Source organism: Hydractinia symbiolongicarpus, chromosome 11, assembly GCF_029227915.1.
Source record: "Hydractinia symbiolongicarpus strain clone_291-10 chromosome 11, HSymV2.1, whole genome shotgun sequence".
Classification (NCBI taxonomy): domain Eukaryota; kingdom Metazoa; phylum Cnidaria; class Hydrozoa; order Anthoathecata; family Hydractiniidae; genus Hydractinia; species Hydractinia symbiolongicarpus.
Window position 1 is genome coordinate 23,452,354 of NC_079885.1, and position 26,499 is coordinate 23,478,852.

At 33.7% G+C, this 26,499-nt stretch overlaps 1 protein-coding gene and 1 long non-coding RNA gene across 2 annotated transcripts; one reads left to right on the forward strand and one right to left on the reverse strand.

Moving 5' to 3' along the window:
- Positions 1-8,977: 8,977 nt before the first annotated feature.
- On the forward strand, positions 8,978-10,454 carry LOC130614860 (uncharacterized). The gene is made up of 2 exons (XR_008975980.1): positions 8,978-9,424; positions 9,721-10,454. It is a non-coding gene; the product is annotated as an uncharacterized LOC130614860 (long non-coding RNA).
- Positions 10,455-11,889: 1,435 nt separating this feature from the next.
- LOC130614853 (dihydroorotate dehydrogenase (quinone), mitochondrial-like) lies at positions 11,890-23,234 on the reverse strand. Its single transcript, XM_057436315.1, has 7 exons — positions 22,877-23,234; positions 18,361-18,560; positions 16,640-16,901; positions 15,509-15,622; positions 14,684-14,834; positions 13,713-13,872; positions 11,890-12,991 (listed from the first exon to the last, which is right to left on the reverse strand). Exons 1-7 carry the CDS (start codon positions 23,093-23,095, stop codon positions 12,886-12,888), a joined length of 1,212 nt encoding a protein of 403 aa, XP_057292298.1. The 5' UTR covers positions 23,096-23,234; the 3' UTR covers positions 11,890-12,885.
- Positions 23,235-26,499: the final 3,265 nt, after the last annotated feature.

The window sequence follows — 26,499 nt, forward strand, 5'->3', positions numbered from 1 at the left end:
TGATGATGTTACAAATAATAATAATAATAAAAACTTATTTTGTTTTATATGTTTTAAGTTTTCTTTAGCGATGGCATTTTTGCAATTCAATTGGCTTATTAAAATGCACAGCCTTACTTTGTTTTTTAACAACTTCATATTTATTACTTGTGGAAAGTATGATCATGATTACAAAACTTCCATGATGGCACATGGCAAAAAAAACACAACAAAATAGATGCTGAATGAAGGTTGAGTAATAGTAATAATAATCCTTTAATAGTGGCACTTTGGGGTTCACTGCTCATGGGACTTGCTCTGTAACACCCCCACCCCATAAAATAGCTACAGCTTTGTGTTTTGCAAGAAGTAATGGAATTCCTCTTAGCATTGGAAGAAAAAAATTAAGTAAAGGCTTTAAAACAATATGTAAAAATTGCATGCCATTGCATGTCCATGGCTGTCTGGGTGTGTGATTTGTCACACTTGCAACAAAAACTCATGGCAAAGCTTGCTATTTAATAAAAATGCAAAGTAATAAAGATCATGAAGGTCATAATAATAATGCCCTTAAGATCATGATGTAATGTTCACAATAGATGTAATATTCACAAAGGTGGCCATCACCTACATTAGTATTTATACTATCTGATGGTCTCCCCGTAGGTATTTATTTAATGTAAATATATAGATATTTTTGTGATAGCATGATGGAATGTGTGCATTGCGCATAATACACAACCCATTATGTTAGGTGTCCTAATTCTAGTACTGTCCAATGATTTCAGCATAACTTCAATGTTAGGTTCTTAATCGCCTAGTTACAGTAATAAGCCTCAAATAGCGTAATTGAGCTAGCACTTGTTGCCTAACTAGGCGAGGTGCCTGATTAGGCCACCCTCTAAAAATGAATATGAAAAATAACAAAATGACTATCAATACGGAAAAAAACTGAAACAATCTTTTTTAGCAACCACAACCAGTTAAAAAAAGTTGGGAACAAAACTTTAAACTATATGGGTAATCCTTTAAAGAGAAGCGAAAAAGTTAAATATCTTGTGATAATTTGGATCACAAAATGCAATGGGAAGAGCACATTAATGACAAAAATAAAAAAATCCTTATTAAATATTCTAAAATTAGAACCATTGAATCTTGTTTAACACCTCACACCAAAAACCTTTTAATTGATGCACTTGTCATGCAATATTTCAACTACTGCTCCTCGGCATTGGCTTGTGCCACCCAAGGCAGATTGAAAAAACTAGAAAAACGGTTAAAATGTGTCTTTTTTTGGAAAGAGGAGGAATATTCATTGTTAAATTCACTTATCAAAAACGATGCCACTTTAGTTTTCAAAGCCATGAATCGCATTGCTCCTGATTACATGTGCTAAAAATTCCTCTTGGCAAAAAAATGTCACAATCACCAAACAAGAGGAGCTTCTAAAAACAGGTTCGCACTTCCCTTGTATTTTGCAAATTCTAATGGAGATCACTTTTTAATTTTTGTTTTTTATTCTTTCTAACTTAAAGCACCACCATTTTGAGTTTATATGTACATTTTTGTTTTCAGTAGACATTGTGCCATTTCGATGCACAACCGTATGCTTTGTGATCAAAGTGGACTTTTACCAAGTAGAAAACACATGAAGCAATCAGTCAACTTTGCCCTATAATGTGCAAAGATGCTGATGCAAAAGTAAATGGATTTTGTTGGTTCTGTGTGTGGAAGAAGAAAAAGTCACAAGTTTTAACATTTAAACAAAATGTTAAAACAAAATGTTAAAACTTGTTCAATGTTTCCTCAAATTTACTGACTCCCTGACTCAAATTTTGCCTTTCAAAGTGAGTCGGTTGGGTGACGTTCTAACACAAACCATTTGTGACCTTAAGGTGTTTAACCTCCCTGACTGGCTAAGGGTTAATTTTACAATGAATTTTTTGTACGCAGTATGTTAATTCAATAAAAAGTGAACAGAGTTGCGAATATTGAAGAAAAACAGATTAGAGTTAGTTAGCTAGTTAGCCAGATCCTAAAATAAAATCTCATCCTAAATTTTAAAAGACACTTTAGGTTCATTCCACACTCAGTCAGGGAAAACAACAAATTAAGTTATGTAACCTTAATTAGGCTATCATCTCCTAACTAAGCCATGCCAATAGCCTAATAGGATATGAAATCATATTTTTACTTTTGCAAATGAAATACGCACATTCGCACCTATATTACTTGTTGTTTTGATTCTTATCAATGCTGCGTCTAACTCATCAAAATTTTAATGAAAATTAAAGATGAAATGTTGTTTTCAAAATAGTGCTTGCGGAAGACAATGTTGTCGGAAAGAATCTCCTAGTTAGGCCATAATAATCTAATTAGACTATGCGCAAAATATTTTTCTGATTTTGGTCAATATCTTTTAGTTCCTTCATACAAATGCAACAAATTTTTTTAAACATCAAAGTTTTGAAATTTGGCTGCACAAAGAGAGTGAAATAAAGATGCGGAAAGCGCGTTAATGTTAATTTTTTTGCTTTTAAAAAATTTTCATAGGCTAGGATAGCATAGCTAAGTTGGGAATTCCTCTCCTAATTTGGCAAATAGCTTATAATTTGTTTGATATCCTAATTTGCTGTTTTCCCTCTGACTGACTAGTTTATGCTCTGTTGTAGTATTATTCAGCTAGCCATATAGCTCGCTGTAAATAAGATAGAAATAAAACAATTAAATAATACATATGCAAAAACAACAGGAAATAAAGATATGGTTGCAAATAAATCATCCTACACTACAGTCTCGTTGTTCATCTTTGTTAGCCATCCGTGTCACGTCATGTCATGTGCGCCTCCCGAGATTTGTTTACAAAATCCTAGCGACAGTGTTATGATTTTCCGAACAATGTTAATGACCATATCCAGTATTGGTGAAGATTACGCCAGGTTGGGATAAGTATATCCCATTCTCGACCCCAGAGATTTTTGAGAAAACTACTTTTTGATCTTACTTACATCGGTAATGTGGGTTCTTTCCCAATTCCACCAATTTAATGTTCAGCTTCGCAGCATTTACCACATATTTTTAGATATATATCGGTCAACTAATATTTTGGCTTTTTACACTTTATATGTAACCTGGACTTTTTAATCAAACCTCGTATCCAGGGCACTTTTCGCATTCTTTTATCGTCTCAATATATAAAAGCTAAAAAATACCCTGGGAAGAGGTTGTTCGACATCTGGAGGTTTTGCATTGGTGGCAGTCTCATTGGGAATTAGAAAAAGAGTTAATGACAAGTAATTCTTAATCAAGTTTATTTCCTGATAGTCAAGAAAGCAAAGCATCTTCGAGGTTGCATACAATGCCATCAATCCGTCCCAAGGTCCTAATGAAAAGGTTGACATGTCACACTGTGGGTAAATTTGTTTTTAAAGTGACCTGTAAATAGCTTAACATAAATAGAGTTTAATATCCTTGTAGATGTGTTTTAATTGCGTTAAATCTTATTCTAACGAGTGTAAAATGTTCGTGGATCTATAATTTCATTAACGTTTATTTTTTACAAAAGTCACCATTTTATATAGTGTATTTGCATAATACAATAAAATATTAAAAAAAGGATACAAAAACACATAGCTATAAGCCTGATATAAGTAGGCAACCAATTGTCTATGTAGAAATACGAAAATAAACTTATTTAAAAAAGTAACAGCAAGTTATTATAGAACAAGAGTAGCAACAACCTCGTTCCCAGCACTTGATGTCTCTTTTCTATAACCGGGACGGAGAGACCGTTCCGGGGTCAGAAGAGATACAAAATGCACTGGGAAGGAGGTTGGAGTAGCGACTATATAAATATCCAGTATAAGGCTTTTTGTGGGTTTTTTCAAACAGTAAAATAGATAGAATTACGTAAAAGATTACTGGAGAAAATTTTCAGAATTTTTAAGAATAGCTAGTAGTAGTAGGTTGTAAAACGATTTTAAGAGCATAAATTTTTAAACATTTGTATACACGCACTGAATAAACATGAATGGGTTATGTTAGCGATAAAACACAAGCAATGTATGGTAACGAAAAATATTGAGATAGGCAATGTTCAAGAAGTATTATATTGCTGAAAGACTAATTTTTTTAGCAAGACTCGTTTTTCTACTCCCCGTTTGATAAAACTTTCTGTTTTAAAATTCCTACAAATAAACGGCTATTATATTATTTACATTTTGCTATTTTAAATTTAATTCGTGAATAACAATAATATATTCACAATATCGATTAAAAAAAAAACACTTTCGTTGCCAGTGACGAAAAAACGGATAGGAGGTGTTTGTAGGATCAAGGGTAGGGTTTTATAAACGTAACACAAATAGTAACAATACAGTTTCCTTGTCATTTTAAACCCCTTGCTTAAACCCATCCGTTGCATCGTTGTAACTTTTAAAATCTTCACGATACTAAATTTAACTCCATCCAAAAACTAATCTGCTTCCTATAGCACTGTGTAATCGTGTTCTTTTTCATGAACTTCGGTTTAAAAATCAACTCATTTGCTAGCTACTTCTACATATAAAATTCCGAATAATAGTATATAAATATTTCGTATTCCATTTTCTTCGTTTTTCTCCCTTTTAAAACTTTATTTTCATTATTTCTTTCCTCCTTCATCTCTAACAGTTTTGGCGCATATATCTTTTGTTTATAAAACTTTCGAGAAAAAATAAATATGCGATAAATTTGTTTTTAATAAAAGGTACACGGGCTAAAATGCGCCATTTCCCGGTTCGATCCAACGCGCATGCATCGTGTTCCCATACAGTAAGCGTTGATGACTGCAATAACTGCGCCAACACAAAACAAAATGACTGCTATAGTAAACATGATAATATCCTCAAGTTCGTCTTTGTTTGTGTTTGCAAAAAAAATTATGTCTTGGAAAATTACATGCTCTACTGACTTCTTTGTTGTTAAATCGTTCACAGTGGTCGTATATTTCTTGTGACAACACATTTAGGACAGCACATATACATGAAATCTACACCTTGTCAAGTTAGCTATAAATGGCTGTTGTAATATTAATTTTTTGACTTCATAGACGCTAAATTGATTTTACTAAAGGAGGGCAAGGTTTTCATTGAGAAATTAAAGCTTGTATTATTTCAACAAGAAATGGACGCATTTATCTTGCCTTTTTTAGTAGCATAAATTGTTAATTTTTGTCAATTCAATCGCCGTTTTCTGCAAGATTTTGCACCAATTAAAAATTCAAACCAATTTTATATGCAGTTTGAATTTTTAGGACAAAATATTTTAATTTTATATGAATATTTAAAATTTCAAACTAAAACACTTTTGCAAAGAAAGTATAGATACACAGGAGATGTTATTAAATATAATTAAACAAATTTACAAAACATTAAAAAGATTTAGCATTTCAAGTAATATTTTATTTTTTACAAACGCATGCACTTATGCATTTCAGCCTTCCCTTGCTTCGCACAACCCTTACTGAATGGAAGCCAATGTTCCATTCAAAACACGATACCTAAACAACATCTGAAAAACTGGTCATGAAATGGAGCACACGTTTTTTTTATATATTTTGAAGAGGGTTACAAGTGAGCTTCTTACTTCTTCACTATTTTAGGAGCCACAACTAACTGGCTGAAGTAAATGAAGAACTTATGTATGTAAAAAGAAAAACAAAAGAATCAGGACTAACATTTAAAATACCTTTTGAATTGATTCTGGTTTTTTGACAATTTTTTTTACGTGATATTATTTCTCGTACACCGAATACACTATACTACTCTTTTGGCTCATGATATTATAATTGAGATTTGTGGGGTAATTGTCCGCAGATAATTAGACAACCTCCATCTAGTATATCCCCTGGATATTTTCCCCGATAATATCCATTGAATAATTAGTGGATCAATTATCTAGGGAATGTTTATCAAGAACTATAAGGCATGACTTGTACAAATGATCTTTTTCTCTGAATTGCAGAACTTCATTACCTCGCCAACAATCTTCGGCAACTTTATTTTTGCAAATATGTAGGCAAGGTGAACAACGTTCTGTATAAGAATGATTAAGTCGCAGTTTTTTCAATATCTGCAATATGGAGCAAGCTACTTCAAGGTCCAAAAAATTGGAAAGATATGATGTCTGGGGACGGAGCCTGGCTACATATCTATCTCCAATTTTAATTACAAAGCTGACTTCCATTGGAGTAGTGTCTAATTTACCTTCAAATGCGATTGAAAATACATTTAAAACCAAAATTTTTTGTACACACTTCGTTGTGCATAGTTTTAAGTGTACCCGGATTTGTAATGATTAACATATATTGAACGACTAAACATATACTAAAGTCTTGGTAAATTAAATAGTTTTTGTTAATCAGAGTTAAGAACCTGTTTTCTCTTCTGTTGCAGATACCAATTAATAAACAGAAAAGGTCTTATAAAACCTTTGAAACCAAGCATGTTCTGAAATCAATTATGACTGCTTATACGCCCTAATACTTTGGTCAAAAGCCTCCTTTTTCTTAAGAGATCCGACATGTTTGCAGTTGCAGGGGCGACTTTTTTTCGTATTAAGATCACGTGACTAAAGTCTCGCCATGCTTGGGCCCTACTGAGCACAAAATGTTTAAAATTTCAGCTCAAATCTGATTGGTCAAAATGTACCGTTAAATTTCGTATATTTAGCCTCAAGTAGCTACGCCGTTTAGGTTTGAAATAAAGCAGAACTTTTTATTTAAACGAATAGAGGTAAGAAGGAGTAAAAATTAAACTTTCTTATTTTTTTTAAACTTTGTATATTTTTATTCACTCCTTTATTTCTTAAAATTTAAAGAAGGATCAAGCATCACCAATATAGTTGTTTTCTCTCCAAAGTTCGTCCCCGTTTTTTTAAGAGCCTTTAATAAAACATGAACTAATTTTGTGGAAAATTAAAAACAAAGAAAAAACATTTCTGACATTCCGAAATTGTTTTTTGAAACAAATATGGCTCTCCCTTGAAATAGTGTGTACTACCTAAAATGATATCTTATTAAAATCCTGAACATAAAAATTAACAATCTACAGAAGATATCATTTTCACATATCAAGCATGTATTGTGCAAGCCTAATTATTAGACCACTGCTGAATTTAGAGAAACTTCAGAATGGCGATTTTTAAACTAATTCTTCATGTTTATCAGATCCTAAACATGTGCATTATTCATGTACAGCTATGTAGCTAGTTTTATAGCAAAGGCAGCCAAGAAGAACTAAGAATATTAGAATGGGGAATGCTGTTGTCAATTTCCTTTTAAATAATTCAATAAACAGTTGTGGTGTTTGTACAACCTGGTCCCCACAGCATTTTGCCTTGTTGATGAAGTTGATAGCGGTAAAAAAGGCCACTCCGTAATAACGGCTCAGGGGCCACAAGATTCTGTGTACAGTTGTGGTGTTGTGTCGTTTGCAGCGGTTCTTAATACATCAAGATGTAAAAAACAACTGTTATAACCAACTTTAACATATAAAATATGATTTATTTTCCATATAAAGCCAAGTGAAGGAGGTTGTTTATTGAAAAGAAAAAATGCTACAACAGGGAAGCTCGATAATGCATTTATCAAGTTTTCTAAATCTGCAGTTTATTTTACAAGGATATATCCTCCTAGGTCTATTCAATTAAGGAGCTGTTCATATGGAGGCGGGCTGGCTCGGTTAGGCGGGCTGGCTCGGTTAGGCGGGCTGGCTTGGCTAGCCGGGGTGATTTTCATCTCGTGTTCATATGAATTTTTTTTACTTCTTGGCCAGCCGGGATGGAAAAGTTGTTTACATTTCACAAAAGATTACATTTCACAATGAAGACAAAAGAATATATTTCGAACTTTAAATAATTGATGAGAATTTTTTAAATCTATTGTTAATTTCATCTAGCCTAGGCGGGCTGGCTCGCCTGCAATATGAACACATTTTTATTTTTTATTTTTTTTCTTAATAGCAGCGAGATCCCGCTCAGCTGAGCCAGCCCGGTCAATCCGAGCCTGCCCGTCTCCATATGAACCGCCCCTAAATCTCGGGTGCAATTTTGCGGAAGGCAACGTAGTAAATTTTTTTGCAGCATTTAATCTCACTGATTTACGCGAGTAAGAACTACGAGTTCTAGTTCTTGAAAATTTCAACATAAGAGGCATTCAAGAACATAAAAGTTTTTATTTAAACTCCATCCAAATTTTTTATCAATTTTACCTAATTTTTTTGTGTGTGAATATGTTATAATACTAGAAACATAGCCTCTTTAGTGTTTGTAAAAGGATCTCCCTTTTAAATCAGACATTTTGAATCACTCATAAACTTCATAAACAAAACCACGCTCTTATAAACTTCCACTCTTCCTTCTGAACCACAGCCGTAATTTCACTCCCGCAATTCACACACAAAGTATACGCAAAATTAAAAACATCAACTTGTCATCAGGAGTTCTTCCTTTTTTAAATCTTACATTTGCTAAAACGCCACGGGGATGAAATGAAAATTAATATATGCATGTTGGCTAAGTAGATAAGTTTTTTATAAAAAGAACAAAAAAAAACAAACTTGACGCACGTTCTGACTAACGCCTGATAAACAGAATACGCCCTATGGAAATCAGAAATTCAAAACCTAAGCAAATTTACATGCCTAGCTTGCAAACATATCATTGAAAATAAGAAATATATTCACCCCATTGACATTTAGTGTGGTCAAATCTATTTCATTATTAATAAGTCGAATATAAATCGCTATACAAAACGCATGAATGCATTGAATCGATTAAAAAAGGTGCTCTATGCTTGAAATAAATTACCTGCTATATTATTTCGTTACCAAACCTTTTTATGAACTAACCGATAGCAATGATAAAATGGCACGAGTTCGAATTTAAGTAGCAACACTTCACCGCACTGTTATTTAATAAAAATATTAGATATCGCATGGATATTTCATATGTGGTGAAGAGCAAGGCTGTAACTATATGTCGACGAATAACATTATAAAAAACAGTGAGTCAGTTTTATAAAGTTCAACGAAAACAAAACAAATATGAAAATATGATTGAGTTAATGGTCGTTACTGTTGTGCTGGTGGCTGGAACATTAATGGTTGTACAGACTTTTGTTATGAGAAGTTGCTTTCAAGTTGGTCAACCGGCACAAAATTCACACTTTAGCGATAAAACTTTGTCAAAATTTTAAAGATTTAAAGAATATATCAAAACATTTTTTGAACCTTGCATAATCGAAGCATCTATTGTTTTGATCAAATAGACGCAAACATGAATAGAGCGTCTTGTTACGAAATTTTATATTTTAGTATTAAACGTGATGTGTGTAAATTTTATACTGATTTTACTGCACAGAAGAAATTATAGCGTGAAGAAACAGCCGAGTTTGATATTTTTTCAGGTAAATTTAATTTAATTTTCTTTCTTTATTCGATTCCCAATCAACGAACTTTAATTGCGCCTTTTAAATGTGCGTACATGGGATGTGAAAACACTCCAGCTGTTAATTATTTTTTTAAAGTTTTAAGCTGCTAGAGAAATATTGAAAAATTATTACTCCTGATTGTTTTTATCTAAAAAATATAACGGGGTACGAAATGGGTACCCATTTTTAACTTTAATGGCTTACACTAAAAAATCAGACGAGGCGGTGAAAATATTTATTAGAGCTATACCGTGACTTTAATTTTTTTATAGGCTGACGACGATGGAATCATCATGTAAATAACACACGAATATTTTTTCCTTTCTGACATCTGTTATGCAAAATACACATGGCATTATTGGTAATCCTTTGCGCAATCACAGTCTTTGTCGTCTGCACATGCATACAAGCTGCCATGTTGCTTAAATGCCCCTGTCTAAAAAACCGAACATGCACTGTACCGAACAGATGTAATCCTTCCAATCACCATTACTAACTTGCAGAATGGAGAATACCAAACTAAAAAAAGTGTTTTCTGTTTCATCATGGGATATGATCAGGAAGTTCGGGAAGCTGTCAACATTGAACTTAAGAACAAGCAAGAAAGCAACGTACGTTGCAGATGACAAACCAGTATGAAGGTGGTTACATCTTTTATTTGCTTCGATAAATAATTATGTCTATTAACTTTCATCCTCTCTACTGAACATAGCCCTTTTGAAAATTGTTTGTTGACAATTCGCCCGAAGTCTCTTCTCGGTTACCGTGTTAATTAATAATGCTATCGTCACGTTTCTGTGTATATATATACATATATATATGCCTTGTTATATCTGTGTATATATGTATGTAAAATAACATTTTTTTGGCAATTTTTGAGTGTTTTTTTGAAGTGGTTGATATCAAAGACAATATTTGTGACGGAAGTTTAGTTTTTGATAAAAGATTTATGTTGTAAATAAATTTTATTTAAAATTTGTTTTAAAAAAAAAGGAAAAAATTCAAACTATGTTGTTTCTACCTGCCGCCATCCTATAGATGATATTATTGTAATATTTCATAAAAAAACTGAAATTGTCAAATGTTTTAGAGGCGTATACAGGATTTTATTACCTCTTGTGCGGATTTTTCAAGCAAACAAAAAAGAAGGAGAACATAAAAAACGACCAAATTAAGTGTCAGAAACAACCTCGTTCCCAAGGCTCTAAGGGTCGTATAGCCGCATTCTCGACTCCAGAGCTCTTTGAGATAATCCTCAAAACTTTTGAGGTTTTAATCTCAAAAGAACCTGGGAACAAAAAGGTATAGTCGTTTTCATGTGAGAAAAAATAAAAGTTTTTCTAAGGGAGAGGTTTTTCTAGAAAGTCAACAAAGGAAGGAGTTTTTTGTGGGAGTTTTTTTAATTATTTCTTACTTGTCACGAATATATAACGGAATATAATTTTCTTTCGTAACTAGTGGCCTGTCGCAATGAATTTTTTTGCTTCTTATAATTTTGGAATACTATGAAGAATCATCAAATTATTTTTTTGTGACCTAAAAAATAAATTCTGTAATCTGAACAGAAGTCTTCCACGACGCTTCCGCCCTAAAAACACTGCAAAAAACGTTTAACACTTTCTGGATTTTGGTAAAATAATTATTCTACTAAAATAAATGATTTTCCCAACGGCACCTTGATATTTTTATTCCCGAATTCTATCTAAAAAATATGAAGTCCAGGATTTTTCAGGTATCTTTTTGAAATTTCAGACTATTTTAGATTAATAGCAGCACTGACAATTATATTTCACTAGATAATGATTTATTGACTTTCTTTAACAAAATAAAGGGTTTTTCCGTACCCATCTTTGTAAAGCCCTCATACTTTTAAATGGCCAATAAAATTTACCATTATATTTATTCGTGATATTTTTATATCAACACTGTCGCGTTTTTCTTCTACGTAAAAGTGCAAGTAAACTATGAATGTCCGTCTTACCAATACATCTGAAATTCATCTCAACCTAATCATCAGATACCACATCATAACATCCAATTGAATCCACTATATGAATTTGTATATATTTTATGAATTTAAGTTTAGAATACGTCATAGAGTATATTAGTTTAATACAAGACATCATAAATGCGCCATCCATATGTCCATTGTGGGGCATATCATTGTCTGTGTCAATTCAGAGAGAAAAACCGCACCCACAAAAAAATTCTGTAAATTTTCGAGAATCACGAATCACATGGTCGTGATGATTGATTCAGCTGCAGAATAAGATAATGAGTTTGCGCATGCGCAAAACTGCCCAAAGCAGATGTTGATATTCAGCTACAATTTTTATGAGTAAAATTCCTCGCGCTAAATATGTTTATCTCAATCGACGGGCCGTTGATGACGTCAGCAAAGTTAAACATCAAATCGACCGTAACTACTGAACACAAAAAAATTTTCCGATTGCATATATATTATTGTTTATCAAAGCAAAAAAATTACGGTATGAAAAAACAATATAAATCTAGATCTTCTAAAGAACAAAATAAATCAGAACAGAGGCCAACCTTGTCCCCACAGCGTCTTGTATCCTTTTTAACATCAGGACGGCCATAAAAATGCCCTGGGAAAGAGATTGAAAGAGACATGTCAATCGTTTCGTCGGCAATATTGCGCTAACATATTAACACGACTAACAAATCCGGATAAAATTTGCACGACTCAAAAACCGATGTAGACAAAAAGTGAGTTCACACTAATATACTGTAGTCGTGAAAACAAGGCGCGAGTACATAACATCTATCCGAAAGACGGTTACAAACAATCAGATAATTTTAGTGCTTTGTTAAAGGAAGCTGAAGAATGATTTGGAGGATCCTTTTACTTCATCTCTCACGAAACAGGGAAGAATTATTCCGCGTACTTAAAAAAATATAAGTTCTGAGGTCGCGCAATTTCTTGCAAATAAAGTGTGAACTTGCTTTAAAAAATACTAATGTGTAGATTATTTACAGGGCGGGCGGTACGCCTGCATAGCACATACAGGCGGTGTCAATACGCCGTTTGAATCGAATAATTTAAATAGTTTAAATAATATAACGTGACTAAATGAAGAAAAAAACATCAGACCATGAAAAATATCGCAAAAAAAAACACAAAGTACCGCAAAAAAAAAAACGCCATATGAAAATATTGCATAAAAACGAAAGGTGATTTTGAAGCGACCATGATATCAAAAAGAATAATATAAAAGGAAAACAACATAAAAATAAAAAAATAAAAAGTGTCGGTGAATATTATTAGATGAAAAACCTCCGGCGTTGGGTTAGCTTAAGGTCTGGTTGAAAACACAAGGCTTGATAAATAAGGTTCATCATTAAATCCCAGTTGTTTACTGTGCATGTTAAAACGGTTGTGACAACAACAACAACAACATACGAATCCATCATGGCTACTTCGTTTTTACACCTGCATCTTTGTAGTCTTCAGGCGTTGGACAATGAAATTCAACGGTATCGCACCCAACAGCCTCGGTGATAGATGAAAAGCCATCTTTCCTAAAACAAGACACAAAAGAGATTTACAGTCGTGTCAAATGTGTTGGATTAGTAAATGTGTAAGCTTTAAGTTACAAATACAATGATTGAAATTTTACCAAATAACATCACATTATAGATTTTACGGTCATTTATTTCCGCGAATCGATGATCAAAATAAAAAAAATAACAAAAATACAATTATTTACTTGTAAATTTATCAAATGAGGCCTTAGGTTTACATTAAGTATCAATCAAACTCTCCATAAACAAGAAATTTATAATTCGTATCGACGTTTCAAGGTTCTTATGCCATTTGGGATGTTTTTTAAGGCTTTTACTATAATTTTTGTAACATTTCAAGATTCACAAGCCCACAGACAAAAAGATAGGAAGGTGTGCAAGAAGAAAAACCAAATAAAAACCCTTCTTGTTATAAGGCAATGTTTTATATTTAAAGGTTTTCAGGATTCTGTTTCGAAGAATGATGTTTAAGGTTTATTGATTTCGCGAACGACGCAGAATTTTTTTGGATAAAATTCGCGAAAAGTTCTGAAATTACACATCTTATTGCAACCCATAACAGTAGCTTAAATTAGATTCACAGTCTTATTCAAAAGGTTACGTGATAAACTGCCTCTGAAGTTTTTCTAAAGAAAATTTTTCTGACCCAAACGCAGTAGATACAAGTCTCATACAAAATTTTTTTTAAGCTCATCACTCCTCTGATACCCATTCTCACCTTAACAGTTCAGCTAGCTCTCTTTTGACTTTCCCAACAACTGGAGGACCATTCAAAGCCAAGGATGAATACAACTGCACGAGAGATGCACCGTTACATATCTTCTCGTAAGCATCTTCACCAGAAGCGATTCCACCCGCGCCTATAATCGGTAACTTACCTAGAAAGGAAAAAAAAACGGTATTGATGTTAAAAGATGTTTAAAAACATATCTTTAATTATCTTCAAGTTTTTATTTCGCGTTATTCTTAACAGCAATCGCGTAAAATTTTATCGAAAATGTTTTTTGAAAGTCCCAACTAAATTGTAAAAACAATGTCTGCCTGATAAATTCTTGAAATTTTTGTTGTAGATGTGTTTTACCTCATTGGTAAAATAAAAAAAATTTCTTGCCGATAAGGCGTTATTTTTAATCCAAACCACATAATTAAAATTACTTTTTTGTGTAAAAATTTTCCCGTTTATTTCATATGTCTGCAACGAATTAAGGCTTTAACATCAGTAACACGTGAGAAAGGAAAATTTCATAGCTTAACTGTAAGTAGTGTGAGACATTTGGTTTGCAAGTGCTTAGTGAAGTTTTATTTATGATATACACCCAAGATTACACATGCCTGAACATCCATATCTTTATATCTATTATTTTATTTATAAAATTAGGCAAAACACGGAGCTTCCATGGACTAGATGAGATAAGCAAAAGTGTCGTTCATTACAGTCCCATGGTCTTTAGCTCATTTATGATGTGTGGTGCATATTGTCAACATTGTTATCAGTATACTATCCAAATTCAAATTTCATCAAATATAAAAATAACAAGAGCTTTTAATGTTTTAAAATGAAAATTCCTTTACTTTAGTCGTACCCAACCACGCTGTTTCTCCTACATCAATAAAATATTGACCTGACCCTCCCCTTTTATTCCTGTGTAGACAGCCCCGTCCCATATAAGATATAATAAAAAATCATACCCTCGGTTAACTTGTACATATCATGAATACATTGGGTTGACAAACTTTTAAGCGGTTGGCCACTCAAACCACCTTGCTCTTGTTTATTTTTGTTCTGCAAGTTATCACGACTTATTGTGGTATTCGATATAATCAGACCATCAACTTTAGTCTAAAAAGCAAAAGTAAAAAATATTGTTCTAGTTTTGACGACAATTATATTTAACAAGAAAAAAATTCAAAAGTTGCCTAACTTCGCAAAAAGCTTTTGACAGTAGGTTACAATCCTCAAAATAATGTGTGGGAAATTTCTCTTTTAAGAAATGTGCAAAGATCATCAGTTGGACAGTGCTCTGCAACCGCTAGGTGTTTAGGCCAAGTGACTAACTTCAAAAGTGCGCTAAAGCTGCACTTTTCACATTTGTATAATGATATAATCCTAACCACCATGGTTTCAAAAAATGGTTGGATCAGGCATGCTGACGTCAGCAAAAAAAGCACTCTTTAAGATTTTAGATCTAGCCAAATAACAATCCTAAGTTCGTTGTGAACATGGACAACTTTGCAGTGTGTGTTACTTAGCTAGAAACGGCTTATTGATTGTGGTTGCGATATTTGAAAGTCTGCGATATTTGAAAGTCTGCCCTTGTTCCACATATGTTGTGTCCAGGGTTGTAAGTAAAAAAAAATTAGCAAAAATTTTGAGCTTTGAAACCATTATGAAAATAATTTAGCCTGCTTAAATAATGTAAAAACATTAAAACGTTTTGATAATAGAAAGCATCAGAAGCAACATTTATTTAAAACTTTTTGCAATCTTTTACAGCTTCACTTATCTGGACTTACAGAAGGATCTAACACAACTGATGCGATGTCTTCCTTTTCTTCGGCTTTCAAATCTGGAGCTATTTTCACTAATATAGGTGGTTGCCTTGAGAGTGTTTTTCTGGCTTTTAAAACCTGTAAAGAAAAACAAAAAAAAATCATGATTATTTTAAAATCTTGAAGACACACCCAACCCTGAATAAACGCCCTGGAATAAAAGTCTGGGTAAAACCTAATGCAATCCATCTACAGCAAATGAACGATAACCTTCTCCCCTTAAACGCATAACAAAGCATTGTGATGTTATGAATCTTTTACTTGTGGTTTAAATAAATAAGACAACTGCAGAGGAAGGTGTGCACAGATAAAAAAGAAAAACTTAAGAAACGCCCAGGGCGTATCAAGTCTCACAAAAATTGAAAATTTAAAAATATTACAAAGACAACCATAGAGAGGTTTCATAATATACCTTCATGGTACCAATTTTCCCAGGTATAGATATTTTGGTGCATTTTGCAGTAATAGTTTTTAGTGAAAACTTTCACATGTTTTGTGAACTATGTAAAAATGTTATTAAATAGTTTTGAAAAAATGCTTTTCTCAATAAAACACACTTTTAATGACCATTTGTTATAATTTTGGCGTCAGCATTTTGCGCTTCTTTTTCACTATGAGATTAAGCTTTTAAATTGTTGGCATTGGTAATTTTTTTTTATAGGAAATAATTTTAACAAATGCTTTTTTGAAGAATATTTTGTGTTCATAATTTTTAAAAGCTTCAAAGGTACAGTCATTTAAAGGTTAATGCATAAAAACACCATACAAATTTACCCCATCTAAGTATTAAAAGAGTGTCTTGGTTTTGCTTTCAAGGTGTAATTCCAGGTTTATATCGAAAAGTTGCTTTTCGTGCTTCCCCTAATATACTTTTTACCTTTACATTGTCATAAAATCTTAACAATTAATTTTTAAGGAAAGAAAACAGATACCACTTTAGAGATCAGTAATCATTGCAGAGAATTTAGAAAAATTGATATTCCAGTAATTATAAGCTGGAGGGTATGGGTGTTTCATGTGTCTTTTATTTGGCTAAAAATTAAAAAAATAGAAGTTATTTAAAAAATCTCACAAACATCAGAAAGTCAAACCTACCTCCTTGATGAGATCTTGCAATTGTTGTCTACCCTGCATCCGACGAAGACCAGGTGTGTTTGGAGACGAAACATTAATGACTAAGTAATCAGCAAATTCTCCCAGTTTCATTACTCCTTTCACGTAATCTTCGGCAGCTTTTTCTGTAGTTTTGTTTTTTCCAATGTTTACTGCAACAACACCAGGAGATTTTCCCTCGTTTGAATTTCTCAACTTCAGATTATTGTACGCGTAGTCCACACCGAAACTGTTAAATCCATACCTTAACAAATCATTTTGGTAAAGTCATCAAACTTTTTAATAAAAAACACAAACTGATGCAAATTTCAAATGTGCAATCTTTGAACATTTTAACACACTACCCCTTCATGTTTTGAGTTTTTTACATGTTATTTTGTAAGATATCGAAATTTTAAGCATATTATATACCTAACTTTCTGTGTGTTTCTCATAGCATATCACAACCTGGTTTTAAGTTTTAAATGGTTACAATTAATGGCTTTAATTTACATATTTTTAATTAACAAAGGGATCAATCTTCCTCATTTTTATTTTGACATTACAAAATAGAAGACTTTTTTATAATCAAGGCCAATTTTAAAGAACCACCCCAAAATTTGACAAAATTTAAACAATTGCTAAAAAATGTTCATGGCTAATTTAGTCAAAAATTAAACAAATTTATCAAAGATAAAACCTATGCCATTTGAACTTATAGTGGCACTTTAAATGAATATTTTGCAAATTTTAATGTTCTAATATTAAATGCTTCTGAGTTATTCTACCTAAAATACTTTGGAAATAAAAATCTGTCCCCTACAATTTTACGAAAGTAAACAATGACTTTCTCTAAGTAGCTAAAAAATGTTTAGAGCAAATTTCAAAAAAGCAATTATTAAAAAAGTGCACAAACATCTTTTACAATATACTACATGAATAACCATGAGTCTTCACACTTGATATATTAACGAAATCCTAAGAATACTTTCATAATACATTACATTTAGAAAAACGAACAAGAAAGAGAAAAGCAACATGATGTTTACAATAATTTCAGAAATAAAATTTGCTAGTTTTGCTACATTTTAATTGCCCATTACAAAAAAACTTATATCAGAGGATACAAAAACATGCTAAAAATTTCCTTTTTGGCCTTGCATTAAAACACTTGTATTAAAGCCTTTAGAAGGCATGAAAAAGTAGGATATGATATCAATATCAGAAACTAACAGGGATTTCAGCTTAATTCATCTTTTCTCTGCATGTGGTATTGCATTAGCATGAAACATAAAATCGATAGATAGATGTGCTTATTTTACATGGCTAGCCTCACAAATATTGAGGGATACATCCTATCTATTATTTCTAGGAGGGGCCATAGCGTATGGGAAGTGCTAGAGTCTTAAATGCCCATTTTAGGCTACGCAGAGATAATTAGGGTCCACACTCTACTACACAACCCCCTGCAACATCCAAAGGCCCACACATTGTGCCATTCCTCCGATTTCCCTTGGCTTAGGTTAACCTTCGGCTATGGTAATGTTCAATTGCCCATATTGAATCACCGCCAAGGCAGATTGAACCGAGGTCTCACACAAAATGTTTGAGAGTTATAACCATTAAGCTACAGTGCCACAAAATATATGGCACATAAAGAAAGGGTAAATCTGTGAATTTATCAGTTGAATTTGTCAGAACTAACTTCTGCATGTTCTGATTACCTGTTTATAATACCAGCATCTTCCTTTAGCCTGAATACTCTTGGCTTTTTATTTCCTTCTTGTGGTAATGGAGTGATGCTACCAACTTCGACAAATGCAAAACCCATCTTAAGCATCCCATCAATGCATTCTGCATGTTTATCAAATCCAGCAGCTAAACCAAGTGGACTTTCAAACTCAAGCCCCCATAATGAAGATTTCTAAACAACATTATTATTTTAAATATTTTAGGAGTAATATTCCAGCACATCATTCCTTTTTTTGTATTTCGAAAATTATTTTTATCTTAAAGTAGTATTTTTATGATCTACCAATTTGGGAAATATTAAGACCCAATATAAACACCCTTAGCTATCTTGGCATGCTGATGTCAGCATAAGTTATGTCTGTATCAAACAATTGCAATAGTAATATGATCTGATAGGGAGAGCTAGAATGTTAAAGATATGGCAATAAGAACAGAGAAGAAATATAAAAACCCTTTTTTAGTCATCATTACACCAAAATATATGATGTATCGCCTTATCGATACAATATAACTCTTACATGAAATGTATTTTAGCTCTAATATCCAAAATATCTTGTCAGGTAGCAGGCCAGAAGCTGTATACATGTTTGCATGTTTTTAGTTTATTTAAAAGTTACACAGAAAATTCAGCATATAAATAAATATAGTTCACTTGTGAGTAAATAAAAGGTACTTTATTCGGAGAAACTTTCGTGAGAGAAACTTTCACGAGTTTTTGGACTCGCAAAATTTTTTGGATAAATTTTCGCGAATCTACAAATTAAAAAAGTTTCGCGAGATAAACTTTGGCAATTCGTGATTTTTTATGTTCTTATAAAAAAAGTGGCCTATATTTTTTGTAGAAAAGCATTTTTTAACATGTAATTTTCTTTCTAATAGTAAAAAATTCTTTTAAAAATATTAGCACTTATCTGTTCAGTCATCGTCATTGAATAATATAAATATTGTCATGTCATGAACAAGCGAGTTTATTCTAGGCCTAGAATAAACTCGCTTGTTCATGACATGACAATATTTATATTATTGTAAAAACTTCTATTTACAAATTGGGTTCATCGTCAAAATCACAAAACAGATCAAAACACATTTCTAGGCTCGTCTACTTCCGGTTCCCATGCATCGTTGTCATCCTCTTCTTCACCAATAACTTGGTTATGAGCCATACATACATTTGAAACATCATCACTTTTGTTTATTTCTAAATTTATTCCAATCTTGTTCCCAGTGCCAGTTGTATTGGGAGGGCAAGCCAAGTGAGGGCGAGTCAAGAAATAACTTTTAAAACCAGCAAATTTTTTTTAAATTTTAGTGGATAAACTTTCGGGAATCGACAATTTAGAAAGTTTGTACTGAATAAACTTTCGTGAATGACCATTTTTGAAAGTTTCGCGAGACAAAGTTTTGCAAAAAAAGGCCAAAAAACACAAAACTCACGAAAGTTTCTCTCGCGAAAGTTTCTCCAAATAAAGTAGCTTAATTTTCCTTGTCAGTTAGCTGGCCTGTTGCATACGTTACTCCATAATGATTAAGGTGTCTGCATAAAAGTAAAGCAAAGACAAAAAAATGCAAATACAACAATGAAATTTTTAGGCTTTCTAGCAAATATGGTTATAACGGTTAAATAGCAGTGAAAAAAAACTGAAACAAAGTTTATTAGATTTTATATTTACCATTTACAAGTAAGCAAACAAAAAAAAGCAACAAGTCGCAAATATCAGTTTGTTTCCTGCTATTCCAAAAGCAACTAAGCATCCAAAATCTATTATGGCCCCTATGGCTCACTTCTCTTCCTAATAAAAACACTTCTCTTTTTAGTCACAACACTTCTCTTCTGTATAAAAACACTTCTCTTCATCCCTCCGAAATCTTCTCTTCCGTTCGAAACACCTCCATGAACTCAAAAAATTCCCAGATCCAATTCTATTCTGGAATCTTGATTGAGCTGGATTTTGATAACTCACGTTTTTATATAAATGACCGACCACCCTTACAAGGTTTATTTTGCTTTTTTATATATAACGGAGACGGGGAAAATCCCTTGAGATGAGGCTGAATAAATGACATTGTGGTATCCGTTTAACTTTTTTAATACACACGTTTTTTATAAGAATACCAAAATTTTAACCAGGCTGGTCATTATTATTATTTCTGTATTGTTATAAACAAAAATACGTATTGTTTTAATCCAAAATCTCATCCTGATATTCTTATAAAGTACATTCATTATAAAGAAAAAGCATGCAGTTTTCTTGGTGGACACACCCATGATTTTGAGAACTCTGGGCAGCCATTTATTTTGCCATTTATTGATAGATGTGCATATTTTAAATGGCTAGCCTCACAAATATTGATGGGTATACCCTGCCTATTATTTCCAGGAGAGGCCATGCCTTAGATGGAGAGTCCTAGAGTATTTAATGCTCTTTTTTGAGTTACACAGACCCAATTAGGGCCTGCGCTCTACTAGACAACTCCCGGCAACATCCAAAGGCCCACACAGTGTGCCATCTCCCCAATTTCCGTCACATGGCTTGGGTTAACCCGGGGCTATGGTAACATTCACTCCCCCATGTTGAATCGCCGTCAAGAGGAATCAAACCCCAGTCTCTCGCACAGAGTACAAGAGCTATAACCTATAACCACTATAGGTTAACCTATAACCTACAGCGCCACAAATTGTGTCTTGATAAATAAAATTACCTACTCTGCTACTGATCTGAATTGATTTGTGATATTATTTTAAGCATGCAAATGCACCTGAACCTGCTACAATAAAAAGCTGTATGGTGGTGGACCAACAGGTTAATTGCGGTTGCTAAAGTAAGTACTTATATCTTGTTGAGAGGCTTGGCTTTGATTGCATTAAGTATTCAAGTGTCAACAAAGATGGCTACTAGCACCATTGAAGGATAAATTTTAGAAGCCCAATGCTTTTCCAAATCTAGAATGGTAGACTAGTGAAAAGGGTGGTCACAGGGCATGAACAATAGGGCTGTTCTTATCCCAGGCCCTCAAAGTAACAAACCAATACTGTTGTAGATTTAGGCCCCTAAGATTGCCTTGTCTACCCATAAAATGGGAGCAGCTACAGTCAACTTTTAATATATTTTTATATTTTCTTTTACCTACATCAATCACTTCATGTACTGGCATCAATGTCCACAACTGTCACCATATTAACTAATTCTACAATCAACTACAACCCACATCTCAATCGATAATCGTCCGATACATGACGAGTGCATACAATACCAATTGATGTAGCCCCTGAGGTTCTTCTACAACGATTAACAACACGCAACGATACTACGAACTATAACACACAACGATCTACAATGCAAGATGGACGAATCAATTGGCAACAATGACGCATGCTTGATTACACTAGTGCTCTTGCCTCAAGGTTTTCTTGGTGATCCAAATTTGGCTACTAGCGATTGCCGAGGTTTTTGTCCAGAGGTAGAAGCACTGTTGCACACGCCGGTGGGGATGTCCTGCTTCCTTCATCAGCCAAATGGGATAAAGATGCGTTTGTTTCCCTAACAAATGAGTTGCGCTTTCACGAGATACGCCATAGCTGGTAGTAGGCATTTCCAAGAGATTTGCTGAGATGTAAGCAATTTCCAAGCCAGTTGCTGAGATGTCAGCAATTTCCACGAGTTTTGGTGAGAGGGTTGTGTTTCCACGAGATACTCAGGTGTTTCCACGAGATACACCTCAGGTGAGTTAGCGTTTCCACGAGATATGCAGACGATTCCACGAGATACGTTGTCTTACTAAGGGTAAGGATGGAAACACACGCATCTGGTTTGGGAGCCCTGATACCAAACCTGACACGACCACCTTCCTTTCCCCAAACTCAAGTGTAGTTATGACATGAAACAAGAGAAATATACTTCTAACATTATCTGTCATTGTTGTTGTTTACTTTTATGTTGTTGCTTCAAAACCATGGCAATTATTGGTAAATTGAGCACATGTTAACAAAGTATACTTCTTCCGAAAAATGAAAAAAATATACAGACCATGGATGTAAAATTTCAGACCAGATTTTTAAATTTAGTTGTGAAGAGAAAGTTTTCGACCACATACAGGGAAGTGTTAAGTGCAGAAAAGAAGCGTCAAAAAGAAGTGTGAAAATGCAGAAGAGAACTGTTTGGATCATAGAAGAGAAGTGCTTTTAAATTGGAAAAAAGTGAGCCATAGGGGCCATTGTAAAAATCAACAACAGCATTTGTCAATTTCATTGTTAATGGCAAAAAAACGTTTACATGAAAAACCTATTGCATTACGAACACATAAAACATATCTACACAAATCTCTGTACTTCTTTTTCAAAATTTGTTGTGAATTCCCTGCTTCTAATTCCTTAGTGTTAAGCTGTGGATTAAATTGAAAACAAATCAACAGTACAAGTCTGGGAATTATATTTTGGATGATAAAAATATTTCCCAGGCTTGTTCAGGTACAATAAAAGATTAAACTCACTAGCACTTCCTGATCATTAACATCAGTTATGTAATTTGGTACTAATTTCCAAGCTGCTGCTTTAACAGCAAACCTGTGTGCTGTTTCTGCATCAAGTTTTGATATAACTGGCATGGTAATATTTTTCCAAATAGATTCGTTTTTTGTTTTAAGAAGAAAAGGAGACACTAAAATACCTCCTCCAGCAATTAATCCCATGGTCTTTAGTAATTTCGACATAGCTTATTGTTTTATACACTATAGCTACAGATGTTAGCTAGTTGGTTAGCGTTTAGGTCAATCTAGCAGCAGCTCTTGCTTCGCTTTCTGCTTCTCAGATAGCCATATTTGTTTTTGTTTTGTGTCTGTTCCATATCCGAACCCGACACGACGTACAACATAATTAGCCCCCCCCCCCCCCATTCATACTTTATCGACATAAAATTTTGTCTTTGATTGGTCTTTTAAAATATCTCAGTTTTTATTTTGCGCATCCCTCAACTTCTAAAAGTGTTACCTCAAATGACGTATGGATGTGTCTCACATTTACAGACTTCCTTTTAATTTTTCTGCTAGGATTATTATGTATTATTATTAACTAGTCGATAAGGCCGGTGGAAAAATCCACTTAGGCAGGATAACAGAGAAAAACAACCGTCATTTAAATTTTGATGACGTCAGCAGAGACATGTCAGAACACAAAATGTTTTTTTTCAGAAATGTGTATGCCTGTTGCCTTCATCGTATAGATCTTGAAACGCTGAGCAAGAAAATGTATAGGATCATGTACTTTTGACAAACGGTTGCAGAGATATTAGGGTTTAAAGGTTTTTTAATGACGTCATCAACCCGTCCATTCCGAAACGGATTCGGGGAGCCAGGTTTGGGAAAATTACCCAAATTGGTCCTAGGTGGTCCCTAGTTACCCACGCGGTGAAAAATCATTGACGTCATCACCTCGTTTCCAAGTTATTTGGCCTCAAAGTTTTAGGTGCACTGTAATGGCTTCATTAATTTAATATAGGATATTGACGTTAAAGTAGTGTTATTTTCGTCGCGTCGTAACGTCAGAAAATTTAACATATTAGACATGCATTTTTCGGCAACATCAAAGGAAAATGAAGACATCCACTTTGCCTGTCACAGACACACAGACACACTTAGCGTATTATTATATAAGACTAGTCGATAAATCCCGTGGAGTAATCCACTTAGGCAGAAGGACAATGGAAAACAGGTTGTTTTAGTTTTTTTGCTGACGTCAGCAGTGCAAATACAAAATAAATATATTTTTTTAGAAATTTGTATACCTGTTGCCTTCATCGTATAGATCTTGAAATGCTGATCAAGAAAATGTATATGATCATGTATCTTTGACAAACGGTTGCAGAGATATCAAGGTTTAAAGGTTTTTTGATGACGTCATCAAACCGTCCATTCCGAAACGGATTCGGGGACCCAGGTTTGAAAAACTTACCCAAATTGGTCCCAGGTTGTCCCTAGTTACCCACGCGGTGAAAAAACATTGACGTCACCACCTCGTTTCCAAGTTATTTGGCCTCAAAGTTTTAAGCGCACTGTAATGGCTTCATTAATTTAATATACTTTTCTTTGACGTCAATACTTTTTTAACGGTAAAGTTTTATAAATTACAAAACAATTTTATAGGCGATGTTTTATAGAATTTGACAAAGAAAATTGTAAAGAATATAATCCACTTTGCAAAAGTGACAGACAGACACACGGAACTGGCGTATTATTATATAGACTAGTCGATAAAGCCCGTGGAAAAATCTACTGAAGCAGGATAAAAATGAAAAAGAATTTAAATTTTTATTTTAAATTTAGATGACCTTAGCAACCCATCCACAAAAAAATAATTTGTAACCTTGATTTCGCGTTGCCTCTATTGTTTAGAGCTCGAAATTCTGAGCAAAATAATGCATGGAATCATTTGCTTTTGATGAACTGTTAAGGAGATATAAGGTGTTTAAAATTTTGCTGACGTCAGCAAAGACTTGTCAAAAACTTAAAAATTCTTTTTATGAATTTGTATCCCTGTTGCCTTCATCGTATAGATCTTGAAACGCTGATCAAGAAAATGTATAGGATCATGTACTTTTGATAAACGGTTGCAGAGATATTAGGGTTTAAAGGTTTTTTGATGACGTCATCAACCCGTCCATTCTGAAACGGATTCGGGGACCCAGGTTTGGGAAACTTACCTAAATTGGTCCTAGGTGGTCCCTAGTTACCCACGCGGTGAAAAATCATTGACGCCACCACCTCGTTTCCAAGTTATTTGGCCTCAAAGTTTTAAGTGCACGGTAACGGCTTCATTAATTTAATATAGGATATTGACGTTAAAGTGGTGTTATTGACGTCGCGCCGTACCGTCAGAAAATTTAGCATATTAGACATGCATTTTTCGGTTACTTCAAAGAAAATTTCGGTAAGATTAAAGGAAAATGAACATATCCACTTTGCCTGTTACAGACACACGGAACTGGCGTATTATTATATAGACTAGTCGATAAAGCCCGTGGAAAAATCCACTGAGGCAGGATAAAATTGAAAAATAAGCGTCATATGAATTTTGATGACGTCAGAAACCCATCTGCAAAAAAATTAGAACCTTGTTTTTACGTTGCCTCTATATGGTGCGGAGTTTAAAGCGCTGATTAAGAAAATGTATGTAATCACGTGCTTTTGATAAATGATTAATGAGATATAAAGGTTAAAAAAATTTGCTGACGTCAGCACTGACCCGTCTAGACCCCCAATTTTTTTTTCAGAAATTTGCACTCCTGTTGCCTTCATCGTATAGATCTTGAAACGCTGATCAAGAAAATGTATAGGATCATGCACTTTTGACAAACGGTTGCAGAGATATTTGGGTTTGAAGGTTGTTTGATGACGTCATCAACCCGTCCATTCCGAAACAGATTCGGGGACCCAGGTTTGGGAAAATTACCCAAATTGGTCCTAGTTGGTCCCTAGTTACCCACGCGGTGAAAAATCATTGACGTCACCACCTCGTTTCCAAGTTATTTGGCCTCAAAGTTTTAGGTGCACTGTAATGGCTTCATTAATTTAATATAGGATATTGACGTTAAAGTAGTGTTATTGACGTCGCGCCGTAACGTCAGAAAATTTAACATAATAGACATGCATTTTTCGGTTACTTCAGAGAAAATTTCGGCGACATCAAAGGAAAATGAACATATCCACTTTGCCTGTTACAGACACACGGAACTGGCTTATTAATATAGAGATTATGTATTTTATATGGATTGTGAAGGTATTATGCAGTATTATGCAGTATTATGCTATATTACGTTGGTTATGGCCATCGACAGAAAAAATATGTATTTGTTATGTAGCGACAGAGAGTATTATGAAGGTATTATGCAGTATTATGTGATATTATGTTGGTTATGGCCATCGACAGAAAAATTATGTATTTTATATGGATTGTGAAGGTATTATGCAGTATTATGCAGTATTATGCGATATTACGTTGGTTATGGCCATCGACAGAAAAAATATGTATTTGTTATGTAGCGACAGAGAGTATTATGAAGGTATTATGCAGTATTATGCGATATTATGTTGGTTATGGCCATCGACAGAAAAATTATGTA